This window comes from Scardinius erythrophthalmus, assembly GCF_964197995.2.
Source record: "Scardinius erythrophthalmus genome assembly, chromosome: 14".
NCBI classification, from domain to species: Eukaryota; Metazoa; Chordata; class Actinopteri; order Cypriniformes; family Leuciscidae; genus Scardinius; species Scardinius erythrophthalmus.
Window position 1 is genome coordinate 15027769 of NC_138234.1, and position 26925 is coordinate 15054693.

The following is a 26925-nucleotide window of genomic DNA, read 5'->3' on the forward strand; positions in this document are numbered from 1 at the left end:
TGATGGTGACTTTGATTCATTCTTTTACTAATTTATTAATATTTCTCATTGTTGTCAGTAAATAAAATACAATTAATTAATGCTTTATTTATTGTTTGAATGAAAATGTAGATATGTTCACTATATACACATCTAGAGTGTATTCATGCATAGCTATTTCATATGACATACATGACATTTTGTTTTATTGAATTATATAATTTACAGTAAAAAGTAATATAATTAATTGATCAGCATTTATCGTTGTTATTATTGTATGTTTTGGGCTGGGATAGCAATGCAATTCATTCTGGGGTTATATTAATTTTTAATAATGATACTTAAATTTTTCGAGTATAAAATCAACAGTTTTCTCCAAAGGTGAATCTCCCTTTGTGCAGACATTACAAACGCTGAGGAAAACCATTCTAGGTAGAGCTGTCGAGTAAATGTGAGCTAAATGTATGTATGTATATGTATGTATGTATTTATATATATATATATATATATATATATATATATATATATATATATATATATATGTGTGTGTGTGTGTGTGTGTATATATATATATATATATATATATTGGGTTTGCAAACATATTATGAGATTTTATACACAGGAAAAAAACCTATAAGGTTGAATATCAATATATATTTTCTTAAATAATTAATTATATAATACATTTAAAAAAATGCATTTTCTGTTATTTATAGGCCTGAGGGATGAAACGAGAGTTAAATTTAACAAGAAAAAGAGGAAAACAAAGCAGTAAGCCACTTTTGCTTATGGATGAAAATGTTTGGATATAAAATAAAGAAATTAACAACATATTCAAGAGATGACAATTTTGGGATTTCGTAATAAAAATAAATAGGCCTATCGTTAAGGATAAAACGGTGGGTCACATTAGTAGGGTTAAATATAAGAACTTAAATCAACCCTAAATGTACTCACACAATAAATGGGCAGCAGTTTCTTCAAAAAGACCACAAAATGAGCAAGTTTAATCAATATCATGATATTTACAGACAGATGAATTAAACGTGTCGTTCAAATCTTTTAAGTTGTTGCGCTTGTGATAACGCGTCGTAGGTCACATGATAACGTCAACATGGCAGATGTCCGGTTCGCATTCATACTCAACGAGATCTGGCTATAAAGTACCTACTCTTTTAGCGCTCGATAAGTAAGTACTCATTGAAATTAAGTAGGCTACCTACTCATTGAGTATGCGGTTTCGAACGCAGCCAGACTTTTGTTAATGGGTGTGATCATAGGGTGATCGTCCACTAGTGGCAAACGTTTCAAAACAGTTGTGACGCACCGAAGCCTCGGATTGTCATCTTCTAATTACGGTAATTATTACACGCCCTTAAGTAGTACTTGAACACACCTGAACGAGCTAATCAGCGTCTTTAAGATTACACCATAAATACAGACAGGTTGATTGGAGTCGCACCTCTTCTAAAGTTGTATCTTTAAAACGCGTTTTCATTAAGCGCGTTAATTTCCGTGCATTTCCAGCAGAGACAGAGTCCATGATCACAGGCTTCAGGATGACAGCTCGGCTTTACTGCTCGTTGGTCGCTGTTTTATTGTGTCCCTCTGTTTGCTGGAGCGTAAGGAACCCAGATGATGGATTCACGGGTGAGATCTTTTAACTTCATTACAGCGCGAAGAAAATATGTAAACAACTTAAACACCCTCAGAGAGTCTTCGTTTAGCAGTCACACTCAGTGCCTTCCCGGTCAGAAGTGACCGGACACCTAAAAATGAAACTTCCTCCATCCCAGTAAAAACCAATGCAATTTATTTTTGTTCTATAATATTTATTCTTTTTAAATTAGTATTTTGAGACAATTTGATTGAACTTATTAATATTTATGCAATATTTATAGTCCATTTTTTGCCATTGAAAATAATGTTTTTTTTTTTAATTAGTATTTTTTTATTTTTATTTTTCTATGCGGTATTTTCGGTTAAAATAGAGACTTTCAGAAAAAAAATTAAAATAAAAATAATAAATCAATTTAAACATAAAATTAAATAAATCATGTTATTGCATGGGTTTACCACTAGATGCCTGTAATAGCTCTAAATGGAGATGCTTGTGAATTCTAGTTGTTTTTGGACCAAATTACTTACTTTTAAGATGTGGATTGATTGTATTTTTTTTTTTAATTCTCAAATAATACTTTTTGCCAAGGTTTATAACATTTTATTAATTATTATTTTAATAATTTTAATAATTATTATATTAGTTATATATATATATATATATATATATATATATATATATATATATATATATATATATATATATATATATATATATATATATATATATATATATATATATATATATTAATTATAATTATTAATTATAATTATTAATTATGTTATGTTTTTCTCTCTTGATGTTTTAGAGTTTCACCCCTTCATTGCTGAGCACTTTTTTTCTGCATTGTGGCCGATTTGTAGCGAATTTGTGTTTTTGTCAATTTCCCATTCATTTCCTATGGGGGTCATTTTTGACCGAAGACCATGAGTGTGACTATTTTTTTACGACCACTTAGCATGCTTGGATCATGACCTCAATTTTTTTCTGTGTTCACATACTTAATGCCAGAAAAGTCACCAAGTTTCGTAACATTCCAATGAAGCTGTGATTTTTAAAAATTCAAAACAGATTTTTTGTAATCTGAATTTATTGGTGTGTATGTGTATAAAAGTGTTTCTGTGTGTGTGTGGGTGGGTGTGAATTTTTTGCACTCTTGATGTTGTAGAGTGTCACCCCTTTACTGCGGTGTACTTTTTTTTTAGAATCGTGGCCGATTTGTAGATTGTACAGACAAAAAATCAGAGAATTTGTTTTTGTAAATTTCCCATTCATTTCCTATGGGTCGGTCATTTTTGACCGAAGGCACTGAGTGTGACTATTTTTTTTTACGACCACTTAGCATGCTCGGATCATGACCTCAATTTTTTTTTGCATACACATACCTAATGCCATAAAAGTCACCAAGTATCATAACCTTCCGATGAAGCTGTGTTTTTTTTTTTTTTTTTTTTTTTTTTTTTAATTCAAAACAGAAAATTTTTCGGTCAGAAGTGACCGAAGATTCTCTGAGGGTTAAACAAAATATGACTTTAGGCACATCTCAGACTCAGAACAGTTTATTTAGTATACAGTAGAGAGACGTCCAGTGTACGTCTGCTGTACGTCCAGTGTACGTTTAGTCTTTTTATGTTGTAGTTCTAAATAGTTAAGTTTAAGTCTTTATGTGTGGCATGTTTTTTTTTCTCCCAATATTTTTTTTTTGTGACCATCCATTAGTTTGGTTACACTGTTACCAGATGTATGCTCACTGTCTACTTAATTTTTTTTAGGATAGCCCCTATTGTAATTGTTTGTTTATTATTATTATTATTATTATTATTATTATTATTCCTCCTGAATGGGAGTCCATGGCAGCCCTATAAATGGAACATTGAGAAACTATGATCTTTGGAACACTTTTGTTTTGGAGTCTCTAGGTAGGACCTTCTCTATAGTGCCACCACCAGTTCAAATATTCACTTTTCAAATGGTTATAACTTTTTTTTAACTTTTTGATCTAGAAAAATGACATGCATGCTTCTCACATTCAACATATTAAATTAAGACTCTGCCATTTATAGTAGTGGTCATTTTGAAAAGTACATTATTCCGATTTTTCGCTACTTCAGATTTTGCTCAGATTTTAATTGCTTCAAAAATTGCCTCAAATGATCTTTGGACTGAGATGCATCTTTGTTCAAAAGTCATGACGTCAGAAAGTACACTATGTCGACCCAAAGGTTCTAAGGCTGTATCCCGGCCAAACTTTTGATCAATCTAAACAAAAATTGGTATGCTTTATCGCAGGGGTGTCAAACACAGTTCCTGGTGGGCCACAGCCCTGCATAGTTTATCTTCAACCCTAATTAAACACACCTGACCAGCTAATCAAGTCCTTCAGGCTTATTTGAAGTGTGTGAGTGTAAGCAGGGTTGGAACAAAACTTTGTAGGGCTGTGGCCCTCCAGGAACTGAGTTTGACACATATGCCCGGTTGCATAAAGCACCTTAAGTGTAATTTTCCCTTAAGTTCGCCCATATGTTTCCCTTAACCCTATGGGTGTTGCAGAAAAAAAAACCTTATGTGTTACTTAAGGGAATACTTAAGGAAAAAACTGAAGTTGCTTTATGCAACCTTGCTTTATCGGAACCATGATGTGATTGTCCATGCCAAATTTGGGAAAAGCACCATCTACAGGTACTGAGATCTGGAAAATGGCTATTATTGCCAAATAACTTTTGAACAGTTTGTCAGAAAATCATATCATGCTACTTGGTAAGCATGCTATCCAAATGCCATTCTTCTAATGTGGCTCTTCAGCTATCAGGTTGACCATAAGCTACATTTAGCATTTTAATATGGCTACACACTCGCACTGAAGGCTCTCTGCAGTTTGGTGAGTGGCACAAGCTGCAAACAGTGCCATTTCTCACCTAGACATTAGAGTTCTGCTGTTTTTGTTCTTCTGGCTCTGCACTGCTGTTGCTGTTTCTTCAGGGGCATGGCCCTGAAATCGCTGCTTGCAGTTTTGTACTTGTTCTTTTTACCCCTTTAACATGCACCATTAAGCATGTGGGATAATTATAACTTGTCATAACTTGACTCATTCAGTCCACTAGATGGTGCTGTTTGTTTTCTGGGGAGGTCAGCGGGGTGACTGTCGGGTTGACTGTCAGCGTGCAGGAGGACGTAGATAAAATAAACATTGTAGCATCAGAGAAAGAAATCCTACGCATAGACTAATTCGTGGCGGTGTGCCACAGAATCAACACCGGCCACATATTGCGTTTCGTTATAAAAAAATTTACGCAATTTAAAACACGCAGCATATTCATTCAGCTGCATTTCCTTTCCCTGCTCTCCCTCCGTCTCTCTGTCACTCACGCGTCTCTCTCACAAGTCACAAGCAATGTTTTGTCTCGCCAAAGCCTTATTTGATGGGTGAGTGATGTAGCTACATGACTGCTGCGCTTGCGATAATGCGCATATTACTGAAAGAATGAGCAGAGAGACAGAGAGTCCCGGTCGCGCGCGCGCACCCTCGTCGTCTTTCAAACTGTCTTGCTCTCTCTCACTCTCGCTCCCTCGCGCATATTAATCAAAATGAGAATTGACACGATGGTAAAAGATCGGAAGACCGAAGTTTCACGTGCAGCATTCGGGTATTTTTTCCCTGAATTACTGCTGGGTGTTGTGCAAAAAAATAGAAGAAAAACTTTTACGTTGCCTTATCTTCTCTGAAAAGCGTTCCGCACATTCAGCTAACATGAAAAACACTTTCAATAAACAAAACAAAATCCAATGATGAAATGTTTTCTGTGTTGACAAATCTTGTGCGATGTCCTAACTGCCGGGATAATCACACGCGTTGTACAAGTCCGCTAATGACACGTCCGATTCGCGAACTACTCCTTTGAACCGATTCAACCAAAACAATCTTTTAGTTTAGACTGTTTGGGTAAATGCAGTTGGGTTGTCGAGGTCAAAACTCTAAATATGATGTGAATCAAATAAACTTACTATAAATAATGTTATGTCATTGTTTTACTCTTACACTGAATGTTTGGATTTTGTGAAGGTGTGAATAATTTTTAATTTAATTTAATAGGCTATAATAAAGTTCTGTGTAACAGATTATTAACGAAGATTATTAATGGAGCTTATTAAAATTGATGTGACATGAACAAACAGATGTTGACAGTTTTCCTTTGCAGACATAATTTGAATTTGGAAAAAGGTAATAAATTGCAATATATTGCAGAATATCGCAATATGTTTAAAATCGCAATAATATCTTATCGTGACCCAAGTATCGGGATAATATCGTATCGTGGTGCCTCTGGTGATTCCCACCCCTATACCTTACAAGCTACTTTTGTTTAAAAAAAGACTGATTGCATGTGTTTAATGGGTTCCAGGGACGGATTGACAATCTGTGCGTTCTGGAAAAGTCCAGAACGGCCGTCCAACCGAGGGCCGTCGGCACAAAAAAAAAACAAAAAACAAAAAAAAGTCTTAAAGCAGTATTAACAGCCAACAGCAGGGGCACTAATATGATCACTTATGCTTCGTGTAAAAAACAATAACTGAGGAAGAAGAGTCGGCCTATATCACTGACAGAAAGTTAGTTTTATAAGGCTGCACTTTTAAATTTGCTTACATTATATTTGAATAGCAGTGTTCTCCAACGTGGTGCCTGTGAGTTGCCCGCTAAACACATTCTATAAATAGCCCTAACTTGCCGTCGGGGTTCCAGACTTCGAATAAATGGCATAATTTTGCGACCTTTTCAACTAAACGTTTCAATTTGAACTTTTGCCTCTACAAAATTCAAACTCTCTTTGATTGTACGCTGTCATTTGCGTTGCGTATGAGAAACATCAAATGGCAAACGCTCAAAAAGCGGAACAAAACTTGTTTGATCTGAGCAGCTCGGCCCAAAAAACAGCGATCGCGGCCAAAGCTGATCTCGATCACGCGAACATTATTACACAGAGCTGTGCGATCAACCCAGTCTCACGGCAGTTCGTGACATAGTCACGAAATTTAATCTATTGATTCGTGTTCGTGGACACGATTTTCCCTATTTTTTCGTGTCACTCAGCACGACTTTCAATCTAATGTATTTCAATGGGACGTATTTTTCGTGCCTGCACCACGTTTTTCTTTCGAGAGCACAGTATTGTTTTTTCTCAATTGTAATTCATTTTGCTAAGAGCTACATTACTCAATATTTAATCAAGAGATTTTAATCGTCGTTTTTATTGCTTTATATTCGGTTGGCTACTCAACATTAATCTATTTATTCGTGTCCAAGGGCACAAATATCCTTCTTTTTTTCGTGTCACCCAGCACGACATTCAATGTATTTCAATGGGACGTATTTTTCGTGCTTGCACGTCTTTCTTTCGGGAACACACAATTGTTTTTTCTCAAATGTTGGGCTATTCCTTTTGCAAACTTAAAGGGCTACATTACTCAACATTTAATCAGGAGATTTTAATCCTCGTTGTATTGTATTCGGTAGGCTACTCAACACGAATTTATTCGTGTCCATAGGCACGAATTTCCTTCCTTTTTTCGTGTCACTCAGCACGACTTTCAATCTAATGTATTTCAATTGGACGTATTTTTCGTGCTTGCACCACGTTTTTCTTTCGAGAGCACAGTATTGTTTTTTCTCAATTGTTATTATTTTGCAGACTTTAAGGGCTACATTACACAACATTTAATCAGGTGGTTTTAATCATCTCTGTATTGTATTCGGTAGGTTACTCAAAAACAAATTGATTCGTGTCTATGGGCACGAATTTCCTTCTTTTTTTCGTGTCACTCAGCACGACTTTCAATCTAATGTATTTCAATGGGGCGTATGCACCACGTCTTTCTTTCGAGAGCACACTATTGTTTTTTTCTCAAATGTTTGGCTATTCCTTTTGCAAACTTTAAGGGCTACATTACTCAACATTTAATCAGGAGATTTTAATCCTCGTTGTATTGTATTCGGTACGCTACTCAGCACAAATTGATTCGTGTCCATAGGCACGAATTTCCTTCCTTTTTTCGTGTCACTCAGCACGACTTTCAATCTAATGTATTTCAATGGGACATATTTTTCGTGCTTGCACCACGTTTTTCTTTCGAGAGCACAGTAGGCTATAGTTTTTTCTCAATTGTTATTAATTTTGCAGACTTTAAGGGCTACATTACACAACATTTAATCAGGTGATTTTAATTCTCGTTTTTATTACTTTATATTCGGTATAGGCTACTCAACATGAATCTATTGATTCGTGTCCCTAGGCACGAATTTCCTTCTTTTTTTCGTGTCACTCAGCACGACTTTCAATCTAATGTATTTCAAAGGGACGTATTTTTCGTGCCTGCACCACGTCTTTCTTTGCAACATGGTCTCACCCCTATTCGTCACATAGGCTCAGCATAGGCTATGCCGTTTGGTCATTTCCCCCTCACGTCCAAAGCCGACGTTGAGGGTACCCCCTATTCGTCACTTGACAACGGAGAGGGTCGTCCGATAGATTTGAGTGCAAATCACTCATCTTTGAATTTTGAACTTTTATTATTTTCCTAAACCTAACTCTTTTTCCTCTCTTTTTATATAATTTTGGGCTACATTAAAATTACATAATTACAAGACGGTATATTTTCTATTTGCTTAAAACATTCCTTCATTTAGGTGGGATATTTTATAATTTTCGATCACATATTGTGGTAATTTCCCCCTCACGTCCATAAGCCGACGTTGAGGGTAGCTAGCTGAAACCCTTTTCTAAATCGGTAATATCACGATTTTTCCTCTTTTTTATATTATTGTGGACTACATTAAAACGACATAATTGCAGGACTGCATATTTGCTGTAGGCTTAAAACATGCCTTAATTTATTGTGGGATATTTTATAATTGTCGATGTTATTTCAAATTGCAATGGCTTATAGTGAGCCTACTTTTCTTTTTTTTCTGCGCCCCAAAAAAGAAAAAAGAAAAAAAGAATAGCCTACTTTTATAGAACTTTCATCTCAATACTGTTTATGCAGTTGTAATAAATTAATTATATAGCCTACTGCAGAAATGTTTATATTACTTTATATGGACATATCCTTTCGCAAAGAGATGGATGTATTCTGGGAAGTGATATGTGTTTAAATGTAATGGCTACATACTCGTTTTTCCTTCACTTGGACATTTATGCTGACCCCTTTAAAATTGAGCACGGATATAAAATATTAAGACTGTACTTTTAATTATGATTGATATTTTGGCGCAATTTTGTGCAACACGTCACTGTGTGCGACCATCGCAGAAACCATTGCCCAGCGCGATTCCACCACGGTAAGTCGCTTACAACAGTCTAATAAGCAAGATGAATTCATAAGCATTATTTACACGTCCAAAATGAAGAAAATTACGAGTTAAAAAAAAAAAAAACATGTTCTAAGCCTAGATATATAGCTGTAGATGTATATATACAAAATAAAATTATGAGTAACGTTAGCCTATTTCCACATAAAAAAAACATGTTGTGATATATATATCATGTCCACATGATGTAGTCCACATATATTTTGGACGTGTAACTGCTTATTGAGAATTTATTGGGGGAATAGTAATTGGGGACATTTAGATGATGTGATTTTCTCTCGATCATCGTGGTTCACACTCAACGTCACTGTAATGTGTTAGTAATAACAATATTATCACTTGGTCTAACGTTATACTGCACATAACGCTGCCTTTATGGCGAACCCCAGGCACATGTTACGCGCCTTTAAAAAAAAATGTTAACTTACGCGACTTTTAACAGTAGCACAGGAAATAGAAACAACGTGAATCTGTATTTATTTATCCTAAGCATTTACAAGAAAATGGGAATCACTCACTATTAGGGTACACTTTTTAAATCTTATATCAACAACACTACATAATTAACATTTTCTGTTGTTCTCCATGCAGATCCTGTCAAACATATCACCTGTCGAACCTATCCGAACCTGATTTTCAAAACCCAAAGGCACTTTTAAGAGCCAACCTCTATCTCTTCATTATTTTCTATATCTTACATCCTCTCTTTCATCCTCAATCTTTATCTATCTCACAGTCTTTATCTATTGCTCTTTCTTTCCTCCCTGTCTGTCTTTGTCTAGCACTACTTGTCTGTCTTACCCATCTTTGTCAGTCTGTCTGTTTGTATCTGACTGTCTGTCTGTCTGTCTGTATCTGACTGTCTGTCTGTATCTGACTGTCTGTCTGTATCTGACTGCATTGCAATGGCCACCAAGCATAAACTTGATTCAAAGGATCCCCACTACCAAGAGGGGAGACGCATGGCTCTGGAGCTGAAACATGAACACATTCTAGCTGAAGCCAAGGTTAGAGTTTTTGTACACCTCAATCATTTTATAAAAACAAACATAAATTAAAGTAAAACGTGATGAGGAATATGTAAGAATGATGAGTGCAGAAGATTTTATACAGGTATATTGCATGATGCATCCTGCCATGTTCTGTGACGTGTTAATAAGGGAATATAATAATAATAATAGTAGTATATGCAGTTCCATCCCTCTGAGTTACAGAGACTTGGAGAATCTATTCCAAGGCTCATTTAAGCTGTTCAACACCTTACTAACACACTATGTTGTGTTTTCCTTTCACAAGTTACCTGCCTTTTGGTTACCGTACTTTTATCAACATCAGTCTTACAAGAAATATTCACTCCAATACACAGAGAGCAGCTGATGAGAGGAAACGTGTACGAGACCCTCCACACACCTCTAAAAGGGACTCTGTAGGACGTGGTAAGCCGAGGGGGAGGCGAGGAGGGCGACGCCATGCCTCCGCTACAGGTTATATCTGAATTATTTGACATTTGTAGGAGGAATTTACAATGATAATGTTGGACCAACTCAAATTAGAACACTGTAATTGTTTATTGAGAGTTTAAGATATTCAAATAACTAAAAAAACATTAGTGACACTATTGTAGAAGACACTACCAAGTACTTAACAAAAATATGTCTGATTTCATAAATTGTTTAGTATATAGTTTGAAAAGAAGAACAAGAATAGAGTGTGATAGCCTAACTTGTTCTTATTCTTCTATGTGCTGTTTTACAGCCACATACCCCACGGTTGAGGGCTCCCTGTCATCCAGTGTGGAGGTTCCACTTACTGCAATCTCAACAAAACTAAATCCTCAAGGGGAATTTGGTAATTCACAGTGATTAATTTAAGCTTGCACAGTATAAAAAAAGTGTTCATTCTAATACTGATCAGTTGACTTTTAATTGTTCCTTATCTAAATTATCCCTTACCGCTTTATTTTTGGATTTTCTTTACAGAAAAAAATATGGAGAGGCTCTCTGATATTTTGGCGTCATGTCCTTCTGCTGCTCAGCCTCAAAGTAGCTCTGCATCATCATGGTCTTTTCGGCAGCAGAAAGCCTCTGAGCGCTGGAAAGAAGCAAGACCATACCACCTAAAATGCCTTATTTCAATAGAGGCTGTTGGTCATCCCCTGTGTTGCCTTTGCAACGAGCCTGCTGTTATTAGGTTGGTTTTCATTAATATCAAACTTCAATTACCCAGGGTAGGTTTGCAGAGTGCCCTGCTTTATAGGCTAAGATGCATGTCTTTTGGGATGGGAGAAGACTTAGATACCCAGATGAAAAACACATTAATGAGAAAAGTACATCTAGGACCTTCTTGCTGTGAGGTGACAGTGCTAAACACTGAGGCACTATGCAATCCTATACAATAAAATCAAACCTAGTAAAAGGTAAATAGCTTAAATAGAGTGTACAGTACTTTATATGAGTTATTCATATAACATATAATAATGTATTATATTATAATATTAATTTTATATATATAATTTTCTCCTTAGGTGCAGGGAGTGTCTTCCTGAGGAGTGGTTCTGTGGGGACTGTGATGTATTGCATCACAAAAAACATCCACTCCACAACAGGGAATGCATGATTCGTGGTTTTTTTGAAGCCATTCCTCCGACCACATGCATCATTAAAGGGGAGGATGGATATTGCACCCATGAGCAAGGTACGTTCTCACGAAAGCTTTAATTTTGCTGTTCAATGTGTGTCTGCAGACAGTTACAGATAATCTAAATGATTGGTTTTCCTTCTTTTTGCCAGCTTGCATTTTGCCAACTGTGAAGGTGCCAGACTGCTCCTGTGGAGGCACAAACTTCACTGTGTTACCAGGCAAACCAGTGATTTTAATTACCATCAATGGTAAAAAAAATAAAATAAAAATATATATATATATATATATTGTAGATGTGATGTTTTTCACACTATTGTGCTGTGGCATTGTGCTTACAATTGCAGAAGTGACAGAAATATGGAATAGCACATGGTAATGTTATTAACTGAAACAAAGACAGATGTTTTTTTTTTTTTTTTTGTCCTAGCATCTTTCCAGCATGATGTCCAATCAACACAGCAGTGTGGAATTTAGTGAATTTGAAAATATAAATGTGGGATTATAGGAACTTGCGCAATGTCTCTTAACCATTCACAATGTGCATAATGAACTAAGTGTTGTAAAATTAAGTATGTGGTAAATGTGTATTATATTTTTAATTATTTTTTTTTGTTCCAAGGGCGTTTTGACTTGCATCAGCCATTGTATGAATGTCAAACATGCCAGCAGCAGTGGACCCCTGACTTTAAAGACCTCCTAAGAAGTGGATATTGGCCAGCCTCCGTCACCAATTCCACACTTTATACACTGGACCTCTTGAGCTCCTTTCAGGAACTCAAGATCATCTCTCCGGGATTCTCCAGACAAGCCTTCGCAAAGCTGCTGGAACATCGCACTAAGTGTGGAGGAAGAGTAAGTGTAAATGTTATTACCATTTTATAAAAAAAATTCCATAAGCAGACAATATCAAAATACTATTTCATTCTATATATTTTCCAGTCTGGATCTATCAACGGCGATGCACTGCAGCGTAGCTTCTTAGAGCTTTCGTATGCATCATTTGAGGAAGACCAGCTCTGCTGTAGTGCTCCTTTCACCTGCCCAGCCTGCACACCAGAAATGTTGGCTGTTTCAGCAGATGGAAACAGAAAGCTATATCGCTTTCGCCGAAACGGAAGGTGATCTTTCTTCCAGTCTTTTTATTGATTTATTTTCTTACTTCATATATTTCATGAATGGATTTTCTATTTTTCTTTCTTCCTCAGCTCTGATGATCCTGGCTTTTTTGAGGGGCTCTTTGTGGCTGAAGACAGCGCGGTGTCTAGATTTGTCGACACCATACAGAAAGCAGTGAAAAATGCAAGTTGACAAAATAGTTGTTACAATAATAAACGTAACCCCCACTTCAATTACTCCTGCATATCAATTACAAAATCAAAATGCCATATATTGAATGACACCATTGCTTTTATTTGATTTGTCGTGTTTGTTTTGTGTTTCATAGACACAGGGAAGAGGCACATGTGGGGACTCCCAGTGGACAGCAGCGAGGGAAACTTCAAGGAGGGCTTCAAAATTGGATGAAGAGGGGATGGAGGTTGCTGTGTGTCGCCATGGGTTCCTTTTGAAAGCCCTTAATATGTACAGGGGGGAGATATTTGCCTACCCTCTGTACCTTCAGAAGGAGCTCATGCCAGCCAAGGCACAATTCTTCGCAATGGACGTGGCATGCAAATACTGGCCATACCTGGAGAAAGTTGCTAGTGTCCTTCCTGCTCTTCAGGAACTGACCACTATGAAACCCTTTCTCAGTGTAATGCATGCTCGAGCCCATGCTACTAAGTGTGAGGTGTGTATAATATTTTGGCATCTTATGTACATTTGTAATATTTACAAGCACATTAATAATATTAAATATAAGTTAAGCTACACTATGTTATCTTGTGTTTTTGCATAACCATTTCTTGCATGGAATGTAATGCCCTTTGATGCAAATTGTGGTTTGTGATATTGGGCTATATAAATAAAATTAAATTGAATTTCTTCCACCCTTTACTAACAGATTAATTGGAGTGGCAGGAACCAGGAAGGAGCAGGGACTACCGCTGGTGAGGAGGTGGAGCAAGTGAACAGCTACCTCTCACGTTGTGCCCTGACGACCAAATATATGTCCAAAGCAGGTGACCGGAGTTTGCAATATTCTTGTAAAAAATTTTTAGATTGATCATCATAACCTCATTATTTGCTTTCAACAGCACGGGTGGACATGCTTACGTTGCATGCAATGGGGTGGAACGAGAAAAAAAATATCTCTTTACATCAGGCACTTTCCACAAGATATGTGAAGGTAAGTCTCATATTAATTGTTTTGTGTGTCCTTTTGTTGTGTTTACTTGGCCTGTTGTTAATCAAGTTTTAATCCTTATTATTGTATAACACTGTTCATCAGACTTGTCAGAGACTCCATGATGAGACTGCAAGGCTAGCTGACCTAAAAACAGAGCTAGATTGCACAGATGAAGTGGTGTCACAGTGGCTATCTGATGTAAAGGAATGGGCAGCTGGTGGTAAGCATGACCAGATAAAAGAAACAACAAACATCCCTTTCTACAATCTAAATTTTATGTTTGATATTAAAGAGCAGCAAAAAATAGTAGGTTGATCATCATCTAATGTGATGCCACATTTATGATGTCAGGTTTATTAGTATATTCCAGTTTCCTGCAGGAAGTGCACATACAAAGTTTAAATAAGTTTGATTAAAAGGTTTTACATGAAATTCAAGCAGAGAAACGGTTCTGTGTTGTTTTAACAGTGAATTTGCTTTCGTTATATCTTCTACAGAGACACCTGATACATCTCGTGCCAGTCAAGGCACCACACACAGAGGACTTCAGCAGTCAATTGAGGGGCTCTACCTTAGTGTGAGGCACCGGAAGCGAACCCTCTACCGTCAGAATGGTATAACTATATAATATAATATAATAGGTTGATAAGTTCAGGCTACTGTATGCATCCTACTCCACCAACATGGAATTAGCAAATAAGTGTAGTAGCACAGTTCAGCTCAATCGTTGAATTCTGTTCTTTAAATGACCAGTCTGTAGGATTTAGTGGTAGGAATTAGTGGCATCTATCAGTGAGGTTTGACGATTGCAACCAGCTTCCCTCACCTCTATCTTTCCAAGCTACGGTAGCCGACGAGAAAATGTGAGAGGTACTATCTAGTGTTTGTTTGTCCGTTGTGGGCTACTGTAGGAACATGGAGGTGCAACATAGAGGCCTCCGTGGAAGGGGAACGTATTTAGATAAAAAACTGCCAATTCTAAATTAATTAATGCACAATTATTATTTTCAGGCAATCATGAAAATCATGCAAATAGATTCCCCCCTAAATGTTACACCTTGGACAATTTGTTTCCCATGTCAGTCTACATTATAATTTTCACATACTGTATTTCATTATGTTTTCAATAACTGCAGCTTTGCTTTTCAATTTTTTGGTGCTATAATTTTTTTATTGTTGAAGAGTTCTGTCAAAAACCTCTGCCTCTGTACTTCATGTCTTTCTAGACAGCAGCAAGTTTCGCCATCGCCTTCGAAGGAAGCTGGCAGAAGACAAAAAACTCCTTCTTCAGGAGATACAGAAATACAATGATCTTGTACTAGAATCGGCAACAAACATTGACGTAGCTGTGGTGGAGCATTCCCTAACTGGAGAGAGTACTGTGTCTCAAATATGGCCGTGGGAGGTTCATGGCAGTGGTATGTCTGTTTGTAGATGCTTCACAGGAATTTATTTACAGTTCTGCTTTATAGAGTATACTGAACTAAGGCATGCATGTTACATATTGAGTGTTGTAATATTAATTTAGTTTAATGGTGTATTTTCAGTTTTCTTATGTATCGATTTGATTAAAAAAAAGTCAATGTTTGCAGTGATTATGCAAGATTGTCTCATGGATACATGTAACTGTTATTGATTCTTAGCAAATATTTCGATCAAGAAACGAGTGCACGACCAAGTGATGTTAACAAGGCGACTGCATGAGGAAACAAGCGTTTTGGTGTTGGAGATGGCACAACACTGCACGTGGTTGCAGAGCCTGGCAATGGTTCTCAAGAACAAGTTGGCTGAGGAGGGTAAGTTTAATTAAAACCCTGTCCATCTAATGTGTTTAAAAAAAACATACAAAAAAACACATCAGTCACAGAACTTGGATGGAGTAGAACGGTTATGGCTCTCTTTGCCGTGGTCCTTTGGGATATACATAAAATGGGGATTACAATTGTTACTGTAGCTATGGTAACAAGTCAGTAAGGTTGTAAAGATTGATGCTTGAAAGATGTGCAGATATGTTGTATTATGGCTGTTACTTGAAAGCGTAAATGAACAAAAGAATTTTGACCATTGTAATTTGTGTCCTGATATGTTACATGGGGTTAGCATAACATCAAGATTAATCTTATTATTATTTCCTCCAGTCAACATAGAAAACCTTGATGGTCAGGAACTAACACAATGTGTTACTTCAGCATAACTGTAGTGAAGAAGAAAACTGTTAACTTAAAACAGCTATCAGACATGGGCACAAAACGCTTATATGCTGCTTTGGGCCTCCCTCCATAAAGTCATCTCAGTGAGCCGTCATGTTGCCTCAAGTCGTTTTATACAGAAGCTAGCCTGGTCCCATGTCAGCGATACACATAAAAATGGCAACCATCCTGCTATGTAGATTTTAATAGGTTAGTTCTTTGGCCTTATTGAATAATCTTAACATAGTTTGTCTTTAATGTAATCTCTTTTGTATTTTGAGACGTAGACAAGGGAAATGAGGGACTTTGCTGTCTCTTAAGAAGAAGACTGTCAGAGGTGTCAGAAAGGTTCCAAGTGGTCCTCCAACAGTATAAGACTGCCTTAGGTCCTGAGGCCTCTGTCCTTCTACATGTTGAAGAGGAAGATCAAAGTGGCCTCAGTAGTCCAGACACCAGTGAGGATGAAGAGGAAAACACAATTTAGGTCATTTATTTATTTATTAATATGTATGTTTGTTAGTTTTTGGAATAACCCCCTAATACTGTTATTCTTAGTAATTTATTTGTGTATTTTATTTATGCTAAAACAGCTGAAATTCAGCCTCTTATTATTGTTTTCTGTATTTCCCCAGATGGAAGCTGAACGAAGGACTGTGTTGAAGGAAATGGACTTGCCCTATATCTGTGTATTATTAGTATGCTGATTTACCTCATCAAAATCTGTGTGCATTATATCTTGTTGAAAATTCAAACTGTAGGTGCGTCCCAATTCGCATACTATCCATCCTAAATAGCATTCGAAAATAGAATTAGTACGTCCCAAATCGTTGAAATGAGTGTTCCAAATATACCCGGATGGTCTACTATTTCCGGTCAGAATCCGAAGTGCAGATCGATGCACACTATAACGGCTAATATTGCCCACAACCCATCGCGCGTTGGACGAGGATTCGGTTAGAACTACAAACACGAGTGAAAAGTGTTAAAAAACTACAGACATGGAGGACGCGTGAATCCAGCGGTTATGTAGAGAGGTTTAGATAAAGGGGTTAGAGTGATTAATTATCAGTATCTAACCTGACGAAAATGTATTTATTCAGTGTTGTCTACATTATATTGCATCTGCAGATGCATTGTGGACTTTTGTAAAGATACGTTTTAGCCATTAACTTTTACATCATTATATTCAAATTGCAAACACATGAGGAGAGTCTCCGCATGAAAGACCCACGACTGGCAGATCAACGTGCAACTACATTTCTCTCCGAAACGGTAGAAAATAAAATTAGATTGAATGGAGAATTTTAACAAGATGATTGACAGGGCAGTTAACGGTGACATGATGCACGCGACAGATCTGTCCATTAAGATGACAAAGTAGTATGTCCCAAAGCTAGTATGTCCTAAATTTAGTAAGCACATTGCACAGTTCAATGAAGATGCACAAACCTACCAGTATAGGTGCACCAATCTTAGCCAAAAATGTCAACTTAGCATGTATGATATTACCAGATGTAATTACTGGGCTCACATGATATTTGGGTAGTGTATTCATACTCTTTTAAGAGAGACTCCCCTTGATTGTGGTGACCCTGTGACCTTTCCTTTTGCACCAACATCAGGCCAAACTTTTGACTTGCATACAACAAATGTTATGAACCAATTTTTGTATTTTGCTGAGCAATGAATCATGTCATTTTTGTTGACCTCATGACATTCCCTGTAGCACAACCATTAGACCAGAATGTAAAATTTGACATTGTATTTGATATTGTCTAATTGTGCAGATTGCCATGAAATCTTGTAAGCACATGATGACTTTGGTGACCTCATGACCATTCCTTTATCATCACATTTAGGCCATGATGTAAAAACTCATTCTTGATTACTTGCATTTCTCCACATTTACTTATTCTGCGGTGCAGCAGCAGTGTCTGTGTCTGTCTATGTCATTTTTTTTTTCAGAGGCTGCCTATGGATCGCTATTTGATTGAGTGTATTATACTGTAGGATATAACTGTTGTGTAATTTTATATTACTGCACAGATGCATTATAGTATGTAACAGAAAAATACACTGTTTTTTTGTTATGATTATTCTTTATTGTATATTATTACAGATGACTTGATTCTCTTTTCTGCTGGAGCTTTTCAAGTGAACTTAACCTCACAGTCCAGTGTTTTTTAAATACAGCCTTATGGCTTGTTTGACAAATATGCATTTGGTGTATTTTCAGTAGTATTGTTGTAAAAGACAAGAAATAAAGTATTTCCAAAGATGAGCATTTTATGTTTTTTTCTTTTTCATCCATTATTATTGAAAAATAAGATTTTATATTTTTATGGTTGATAAAAGTCAATAGCTGGAGAAAAAAAACATCACGTATTTATATGTGGAATTTTTTTTAATTTAACATCACACTGCATTATTAATTCATTACTTTAATGCATGTCTTTTTACTTATTTTCAAACCAACCTGGCTTGTAATTAAACAAGATCGATCTAGTATAATAAGTAATGTGTATCTAAGGTGTGTTAAGGCATGTTACAGTTTTACTCGATTGCTGAAACACTAACCCTAACCCTAAAATTTCAAAACCATAACACCATTCATCAAAAAGCACACCCTTTTCCCCAAACTATAAACACTATTCCCCAGTTTTGACACATGAGTAAGATTTCTTGAACTTTCACTGCAAAACTTTACACACATATCCCTTCATTTATCATTGCCGTACACAATGTTGTAATTTAGAAAGCACTAGCATTCAGCACAGCTTCAGCTCAATTAGCACACAATCACCCAGGAGGAAACACAAAGAGTCAAAACTGGTCACACAGCAATCGAGAACCTTCAATATATCGATGAAAGGGATAAGATGAGAGGGGGAGGAGAAGGGGGAGGGCAAAAAGACAAGCAGTCTCAGATGAGATTTGTGCCTTTTTAGTTGACCATGTTCTTGTCCATGGTAGGCTATGACTAAGGAGGCTGGGCGACGAGTACAGCCAAACTTGAGAGTCACTTCACCGTCGCTTCCATTACAGTTTTTCTCAATTGTTTACACACAAATACTGGTACTTGAGACACAATGAGCACAACATGTAACGCATTCACGAACCCCCTGAACCAATTCTGCGAAACTACAAGGACAATTCCTGCTTTACACTCAAATTGCAGTTCTAAAACCATTTTCAAAACACTACACACAATTCTCTGCTTATGGCACAATTTTCATGCAGAAAATCTCTTGTTTTCACAAGGAACACACTGCCATTCAAATATGCACACTGACTCTTCATATGGGCAAACACCCGTCACACAGTTTTACAATTAACAATCAGAGCTTTAGCATAAAAGAGCAACAGGTCAGCTCTTCAATGGGGCAATGGATGCCAACATTTTTTACTGTAAATGTACACAGGCAATTCTTCTGTTGTTTTGTATGTAGACAACTCTATGTACAACTTTTTAATTGGTTGGGATGTACACTGTGTACATTGTTTTTGTGGGAACAATAAAATGTATTTGTTACCGTGTATTTGTGTGTTCTGAGTATAAAAACAATATTCTCAGATATTTTACAACATTTATGTATGTACTGTCTGTAGTAAGTGTAACACTGAACAAGAAAATACCTAAGTCATTATGATGGATGGAGAAGAAGTGTTTTCCATTCATCATAGTGTTTTACACTGAACACATCAGTGTTCAACTGGTTCTTATAAATGTCTATTCATATGATGGTTTGTGTGTGTCATTTGAAAACAAAATACCATTTTGAGAAGAAATAACATTGTTTTGAATGTAAAGTTTCATTTTGCAGGAGAATTGAGGGGTTTTGCCCATTGTGTGTGTGTTTTTTGATTTGTGTGTAGAGTTCTGAGAATATGAGGCATGCTTTCAGAAAATGTGTGTAAACAATCAAGAAAAACTGTATCAGAAACTTCAGGGAGGAAAAAAGGTACAGTAGGGGTCAGACTGCTCTCTACTGTAACTTTTGAGTGCTGTACTCTGTGCTGTGACTACACATACTGTACATGTATGGTGGCTGTTGCACTATACTACTTTAATGAAAAGAAATGCATCAAATTGCCTCACATACAGATATATGCTTCCATTTTATAAAAAGGATGCATTATCAGTGCTTCTAATTTTGTAGGACACGATGGATTGGAAGAAGTCTGCCTGCACATTTCATTTCATGCGTCCCAGGGGATTTTACCCCCAATGACTGGTTAGGACCAAAGATGGGATGCTGGAGCAGAATCATCTTTATTGGTGTTATTTGGTGTATTGTTTTGTATTAAGGAATGAAAAAAAAAAAATTTTTGTTGTGTTTGAATTTTTGAATTTTTGAATTTTTGTTGTGTTCATCATGTGAAAACGTTTTTGAAGGAGAGAACCACAACCAACATCGCTTGCGTATTACCGCATTAGTTTTTGTAGTATTGGTTTGCATGTAGCCTATCTCACCAGTGTGTATTGTAGAGTGTGTTTGTTTTTGAGATTCTACATGGCTCCTAAAAAAACTACAGTTTGTGTATATAGTGATAGTAATGATCAAAATAAAAAAAAATCGCTAGGATCTCAGGTCATTAAGTATATTTAACTGATATTGTAGTTGTAGGACAACCATCAGGGCCATCTCCAATGTACGCTATTTATAAACTACAATTCCCACAAGAGACGCGCCATAGAACTTCTTACAAAGTGTACAAATCAGCCACCATACTTGTAGTTCTTCTGGTTTCCCGACCAGGGTTATAAAAATGTGTCTTTACTATTATATATATCAAGAAACATACATTATACAGCCAAAACATACATTATGCTGCATTTAGATGATCAGGGTGAAACAAAATCGCCAGGATTTAACATCTGTGGTTTTAGCTGGTAGGCTATAGGCTGTAGCCTACAGTAGAAATGAATTCGAGTTTGTCGGCGGGAGTTTAGTCCTTCAAAGAGCGACCTTTAATTTTTTATTATTATTATTTAATTATGGCCTCCACGTGTTTGTTTTGCCCCCTGCCCTGATGAATGTAATAAACTGCTGTGTATAAATATGTCAGCATTAGGAGACAAAATGTGCGATATACTGTCCAGATCAAGACCTTCACAATAAATCAATATTTGTCTTTTAACTAGTGACAAAAACTGTTCTATTCTAGAAGCTAAAATCATGGTGATCCATGTATCTTTATAATTAAATCAGTGTGTGTGTGTGTGTGTGAGAGAGAGAGAGAGAGAGAGAGAGAGAGAGAGAGAGAGAGAGAGAGAGAGAGAGAGAGAGAGATCACGTGTGTGAGAGAGATCAAAGTGTGACAGATGGAACTGGTACTTCAGCCAACAAGCGGCTCCGCACAGTTCTATGCTTTATCTTTTGAAATATATAAAACCATTTATTTTATTTGGATTAAATATGCATGTTTTTTTCATCAGATTTACCAATTGTTATAATTTGTTTGTGCTGGTCAATTATGAACAATAGATAAAACTGAACTGCAAGCAAAAACTTGGGGCCGAGGGGTCACTGTTTCAAATATTTGAGGGGCTCCTCCCCAAACAAATGTAACCTCACTCCAATTTTTTTATAAAACTTGAAGGCCCTGATTAAATTATATATAGGCTACATTTTCATTTAAAAAGAATCCACTTGTAAAGTTAAACAAATTCCACATATAAATATACTCAATGAAGGTTGTTTCTTTTGTCTCAACCACATCATCATATTGTTTTGAATTTGATGTATGGAAAAGTAAAAACAAAAATTATCATCTTTTGCAAGTGTTATCATAGTGTATTTGTGGTCTTTCACAAAAATATAAGTGAAAATACACCAAATGCTTATGTATTGCTTTATTACTCACAAGAGGCTTAAAGGGTGATCAAACAAATTTATTGACAAGGTGCATGACAAGTAGAAACTATATAGTCTTTGGCAATTGGAACACATCGAAACATCGTTCTTTTAAAGGTGTACTGTAGAGAAATGCATGATATGAAGAGGGATATCCCCTACATGGAGCCGACACTGGTGGTGGTGAAGGGGTGAGTAGCAATGCTGAGATCTGGATGAATGTGGAGCTCTTCTCCTGATGAGCACAGCGGAGGGACCTATGACACGATTGGCTCAAGAGGGTTGAGAAGAAAATACATTTGGTTTAAGACGTAAAACGCCCAGTCAGCTGATGAGTTTGGAGTAGAAGAGAGTGAGAGAGAATGTAAAAGATATAAAGTAATGAGTGAGTATAAAGAAGGTCAGTCTTATTTGTTGAACTTCATATTTAAGCTTCATGTCAAACAAGCCATAAGGCTGTATTTCTTAACAGTGCACAGTGAGGTTAAGTGAACTTTGAAAAGCACAGACAACAGAACATGAAATCAAGTTACGCGTCAACTGTAATAAAATAAAAGTGCAATGTATAATCATGAAATATGAAAACATGCTTTTGAATAACATCTGAAGAAGAAAATTCAGTTGGATTAAGTACATTTCTAGTACAGCCCTCTCGAGATTAAACTCCAGGTCACATTCTTGGAGATTTTCACCTTTTCATTACTACAGAAAGATGAGATACGACTTCAAATGCAAAACAGAAACAATTGAATAAATACGCTGAAACCAAAATGGAGTTCAAAACATACATTTTATTTATTTTCATTATTTCGGAGAGAATCCTTTGGCTGCCAGGACTGGGCCCACTGCTCACCACTAAAAACAGAAGGGAATTTTTAGGGAATAACAGTTTAATTTTCCATCTATGAAGGACCACCACCTTCATGCATGCATTAATGGTGGTGGTCCTTCATAGATGGAAAATGAAACTGTTATAGTTCTGTAATGATGTGTGCTTTACACTTGTTATAATGCTTGTTTAATCTGAAACAGAACGGATTAATAGAAAAAGTATTGTAGCCAACCCCCCTATCTCTAATTCATAAAGCAGAAGAACAGAGAAATACTTACCATACTGGACAGGGCTCCCAGTCAACCAACATTTCTGCTTTGCCCTATCAAGAAAAATAAATAAATAATTCCATTCTTAGCATAAGGCTATTATGTCTGGTTATAGGCACTGAGTTTCATTGATACAATGGGTCATTATTTTCAGTAGACACTCCTTTCTAAACTGTAATTCAAAAAAGACCAAACACATAAAAAGCATCTACCTAACAATTATGGTATGTATACTGTAATATGTATTTGCCAACTCACAAGGAAGTTTCTAAATCCTATATTGCACTCTGCATACTGCCTACACTCTGCAGTTCCTTTATGACTGTCTAACCTTTCTCACTCTTTCTCTTACTACACTCCTGATGGGGAAAGCCTCTAGGCGAGTGTGGTAGGAGCAATCTGTGAACAAAAACACGTTTCAAATACTTATTAGTTAGTTTAGGAACAAAATAAACACAACTATGAAGACTTACAACTATGAATCACTTTGTGATTTTCTAGGCTGATATGGCTAGGAACTATACTCTCATTCCTGCGTAATAATCAAGAAACTTTGCTGCCGTACCATGAGTCCAGCAGACGTAATGATATGACGCAGCGCCTGAAAATAGTCCCCAGCTCGGTAGACTAGGGTCGACCATTTTCAGGCGCTGCTACATATTACTGTATTTTGACTGTACAACTATGGGGGAGTTGTAAAATGAGCCTATTTCCAAAAAAAGTGGAGTATCCCTTTAAGTAGGGAGCAGACTTGCAAGGATGACAACAAGTGATGTTTATCACTAATCAAAACATGTACCATGGAACCAAATCACTAATTTCCAATGTGGTATGCTTGCTTGAATAACCATACTACTGCTAAGCCACAGCTCACAACTGAGAATACTCCACTGCTGCTGCTTCTACTACTACAATGCATTTTGGTCAAATTAGACTAATTAAGCCTGTTGGATTTTATAGGTTGTCAATTGTACTAATCTCACTATTACTATTATGTACTACTATTATTATTATTATTATTATTATTACTATTCTATATCTATTATGAATAATCATGGTTATGTGTGCTACGCTGGACTAGCTGGACTGGTCAAGACATTTACATATTGTTGCCCTGTTGCGGGTCGCTAAGTCGCTTTGGATAAAAGCTTTTGCTAAATGATTAAATAAATAAATAAAATTTTGACTAATTGTCTGTTTTAAGTAGTTAAAAAAAAGCAATGGAACTATAGCAAATAAACCGGGGTAAAAGTTGCAATGTATAGCAAAGTATCAATCATTGCATTTACATGCAATGCACTTACTCTTTTGTGACCTTTTCCTTTCCGGCATATGCCTTGGTCCCCCTGTGAGAAAAAACAAAAAACAAAAAAACACATTTACATTAATTAGACAAAATGCACTTTGTAATGTCTTTTCAACATAAATATGTGTCCCTGACTCCCTGGTGTGTCTAGAGAGTAGAGACCCCTGAAATATGGAAAAAGACCATCCTCTATTTCAGTTAATGTGTCTGCAAACACGCTGTTTATATTTGGCTCCACATTTTACATGACATGCAGGCTGAGGCTCATTAGAATAGTAATCATAGTAGGCTTATAGAATACTCCATCTAAAACGACTCGTTTCAGACAGGGTCTGCATAAAGGACCAGTTCAAGATAAATAAGGATTTTTTTTTAAGGATAATGCAAAGCTACTCTAGTGGACTATCAGAACAAAAATATAGAACTGGAAATTAGCATAATAGGTCCCCTTTAAATTCTATTTGCGTAATTCATTTATTTACTTAAAGGGTTAGTTCACCCAAATATGAAAATTCTGTCAGTAATTACTCACCCTCATGTTGTTCTTCCAACCCCGTAAGACCTTCGTTCATCTTCGGATCACAAATTAAGATATTTTTGATTAAATCTGAGAGCTGGATCACATTTCCATAGGCTACTAAGGGATTGAAACTTGCTGGCCCAGAAAATGTATTAAAGAGATTGTTAATATAGTCCAAGTGACTCCAGTTGCTCAATCTTAAAGGAGTCATAACCTGTAATTTTCACTTTTCCACGAGAATCAATGTATGTTATGATTGCCTAACGATTATACACTGGCCGGGAAGCCGATATTTAAAAGTGAAGCGTTTGTTTACCCCAGGATTCATCAACCAGCAAGCGTGCACGCGCACTCAAATACGAGATTTTAATTTCAGCCCCGACTTGACGTCATGACGGGGCAGGATATACCATATATGGACACCGCAGACCTATGCCGCGGGAAGCCTGCCCTGCCCCTTACCCCCTCATATTCAATTCAGTCGCGAAAGATGCAGAAACGTAGTGCACACGTGAGTTGCTCTGTTGTTGACTGCCAGAATCAACATGTAAATGTGTTTTCTCTACCAAGAACGGACCTAGCTATCAGGGACCAGTGGATTAAATTCATTTTTAATGACGCGGTTCCTACAACCCTTCCCACTGGCTTAACGTTTGGTGTCTGTGCTAACTAAACATTTTACGCCGGAATCCTTCACAAATTTGGGGCAATATCAGGCGAAGTTGGCATCGAAGCTCGGGAAAAAGGGGCCATTTTCAACAATCAGAGACTTGCCTGCAATTGAAACGGTAAAGGCCCGTTCACACCAAGCACGATAACTATAAAGATAACGATAAAGATAACTATATATGTGTCCACACCAGCGACCGATAACGGACTTTTTATTCTAAGCACGCGCGCGCCCGGATGATCCAGATCCATTTTAAATGCGCGAGACCTTTAAATTAGAATGGATTCTGATTGGCTGTCAGTGTTTTATCGTTCGACAGCTGGAAAAAAATCGTTCTGAAAGTGATCCCTATGATATCGTTCCTCATATCTTTATCGTTATAGTTGTGGTGTGAACTCTGTTATTCTTTAATATGGAGAACGATTTTTAGAATTATATCTTTATCGTTATCTTTATAGTTATCATCCTTGGTGTGAACGGGCCTTAAGACTGTGTTTTTATTGCTCTACTGTGTGTAACAAACAGCAGCTAACTGCTAATGTGGCTATTGTATGCTAGCGGGAGTATTAGCTTCGAGGTAAACATGAATGTTGGAACAACATGAGGGAGAGTAATTACTGACAGAATTTTCATTTTTGGGTGAACTAACCCTTTAAGAGAATCTGCTTGACTAATGAGCTATGGTAACAGTTATCAGAACCACCAATAATTACCCAACAAACATTATTTACATACCTGACTTTTTCTTTTTGCGACTTGCAACTGTGCCCCTGGCTGACCCTGTGAAGACAGCAATGGGTTTGGAGAAAGAAAATTACTCATATACCAAATAAATCTTTAACTTATTATTTAAAATACTGAAAGACCACAACGTCGCACAAGTGTGGCAGTACATGTATTAATAGGTGTAAAGTACATGTAGTCTTATTGCGATTGAATTAAGGTTGCTCCATTTACTCCACGTGTTTCACTTTCTCGCTTATGTCCATCCTGTTTGTGATAATCCTAATTTGTTTCAACAAGAGCTGATCCTTCGCTGACTTGATCAAGGAACGCAAGGGGTGGGAAAATGGTGGTGTGGTTGTGAGCATGAAATGTGCTCATCAAATTTCATAGCAATCTGATAAATTGAGATATGTTGCCTTCAAGTTTAGTGTGCATGGGACACTGACATTCCCAATTATTTTGAATATTCAAATTATCCTAATATCTTTAATCTTTAATTTTGGCCAAGTAATTTCAGCATTCGATTAGTAGCATTTTTTTTTACTTTTAGATTTATAATAGACTCACAAAATTCCTTCCAAAAGCCCTAGTACAGAATCGGATAGACCATCTAATTATGTAATATCAGATCAACTTTTCTAGCAGATTATCCATGGAAAATGAGA

General features: G+C 36.6%; 1 protein-coding gene across 2 annotated transcripts; it reads left to right on the forward strand.

Annotated features, from left to right (window-relative positions):
- The first annotated feature begins 6797 nt into the window (after positions 1-6797).
- On the forward strand, positions 6798-18360 carry LOC308702506 (uncharacterized protein). Of its 2 annotated transcripts, none has more exons than XM_081385411.1 (18): positions 6798-9970; positions 10330-10447; positions 10719-10811; positions 10943-11153; positions 11488-11657; positions 11753-11851; positions 12223-12455; positions 12543-12721; positions 12809-12902; positions 13048-13392; positions 13606-13723; positions 13799-13890; positions 13993-14110; positions 14388-14504; positions 15117-15308; positions 15534-15686; positions 16361-16563; positions 16712-18360. In XM_081385411.1, exons 1-17 carry the CDS (start codon positions 9869-9871, stop codon positions 16561-16563), a joined length of 2637 nt encoding a protein of 878 aa, XP_081241537.1. In that variant the 5' UTR covers positions 6798-9868; the 3' UTR covers positions 16712-18360. The 2 variants fall into 2 exon arrangements, with proteins under 2 accessions (XP_081241537.1, XP_081241538.1); XM_081385412.1 differs by having other exon boundaries at positions 6799-9970; positions 16367-16563.
- The last annotated feature ends 8565 nt before the right edge of the window (positions 18361-26925 follow it).

Coding starts and splice junctions, on each gene's coding strand:
- LOC308702506 (XM_081385411.1), top strand. CDS start 9,869: ATGGCCACCAAGCATAAACTTGATTCAAAGGATCCCCACTACCAAGAG. Junction 11,852..12,222: donor GATTTTAATTACCATCAATG/GTAAAAAAAATA, acceptor TTTTGTTCCAAG/GGCGTTTTGACTTGCATCAG. Junction 13,724..13,798: donor CAAATATATGTCCAAAGCAG/GTGACCGGAGTT, acceptor TGCTTTCAACAG/CACGGGTGGACATGCTTACG.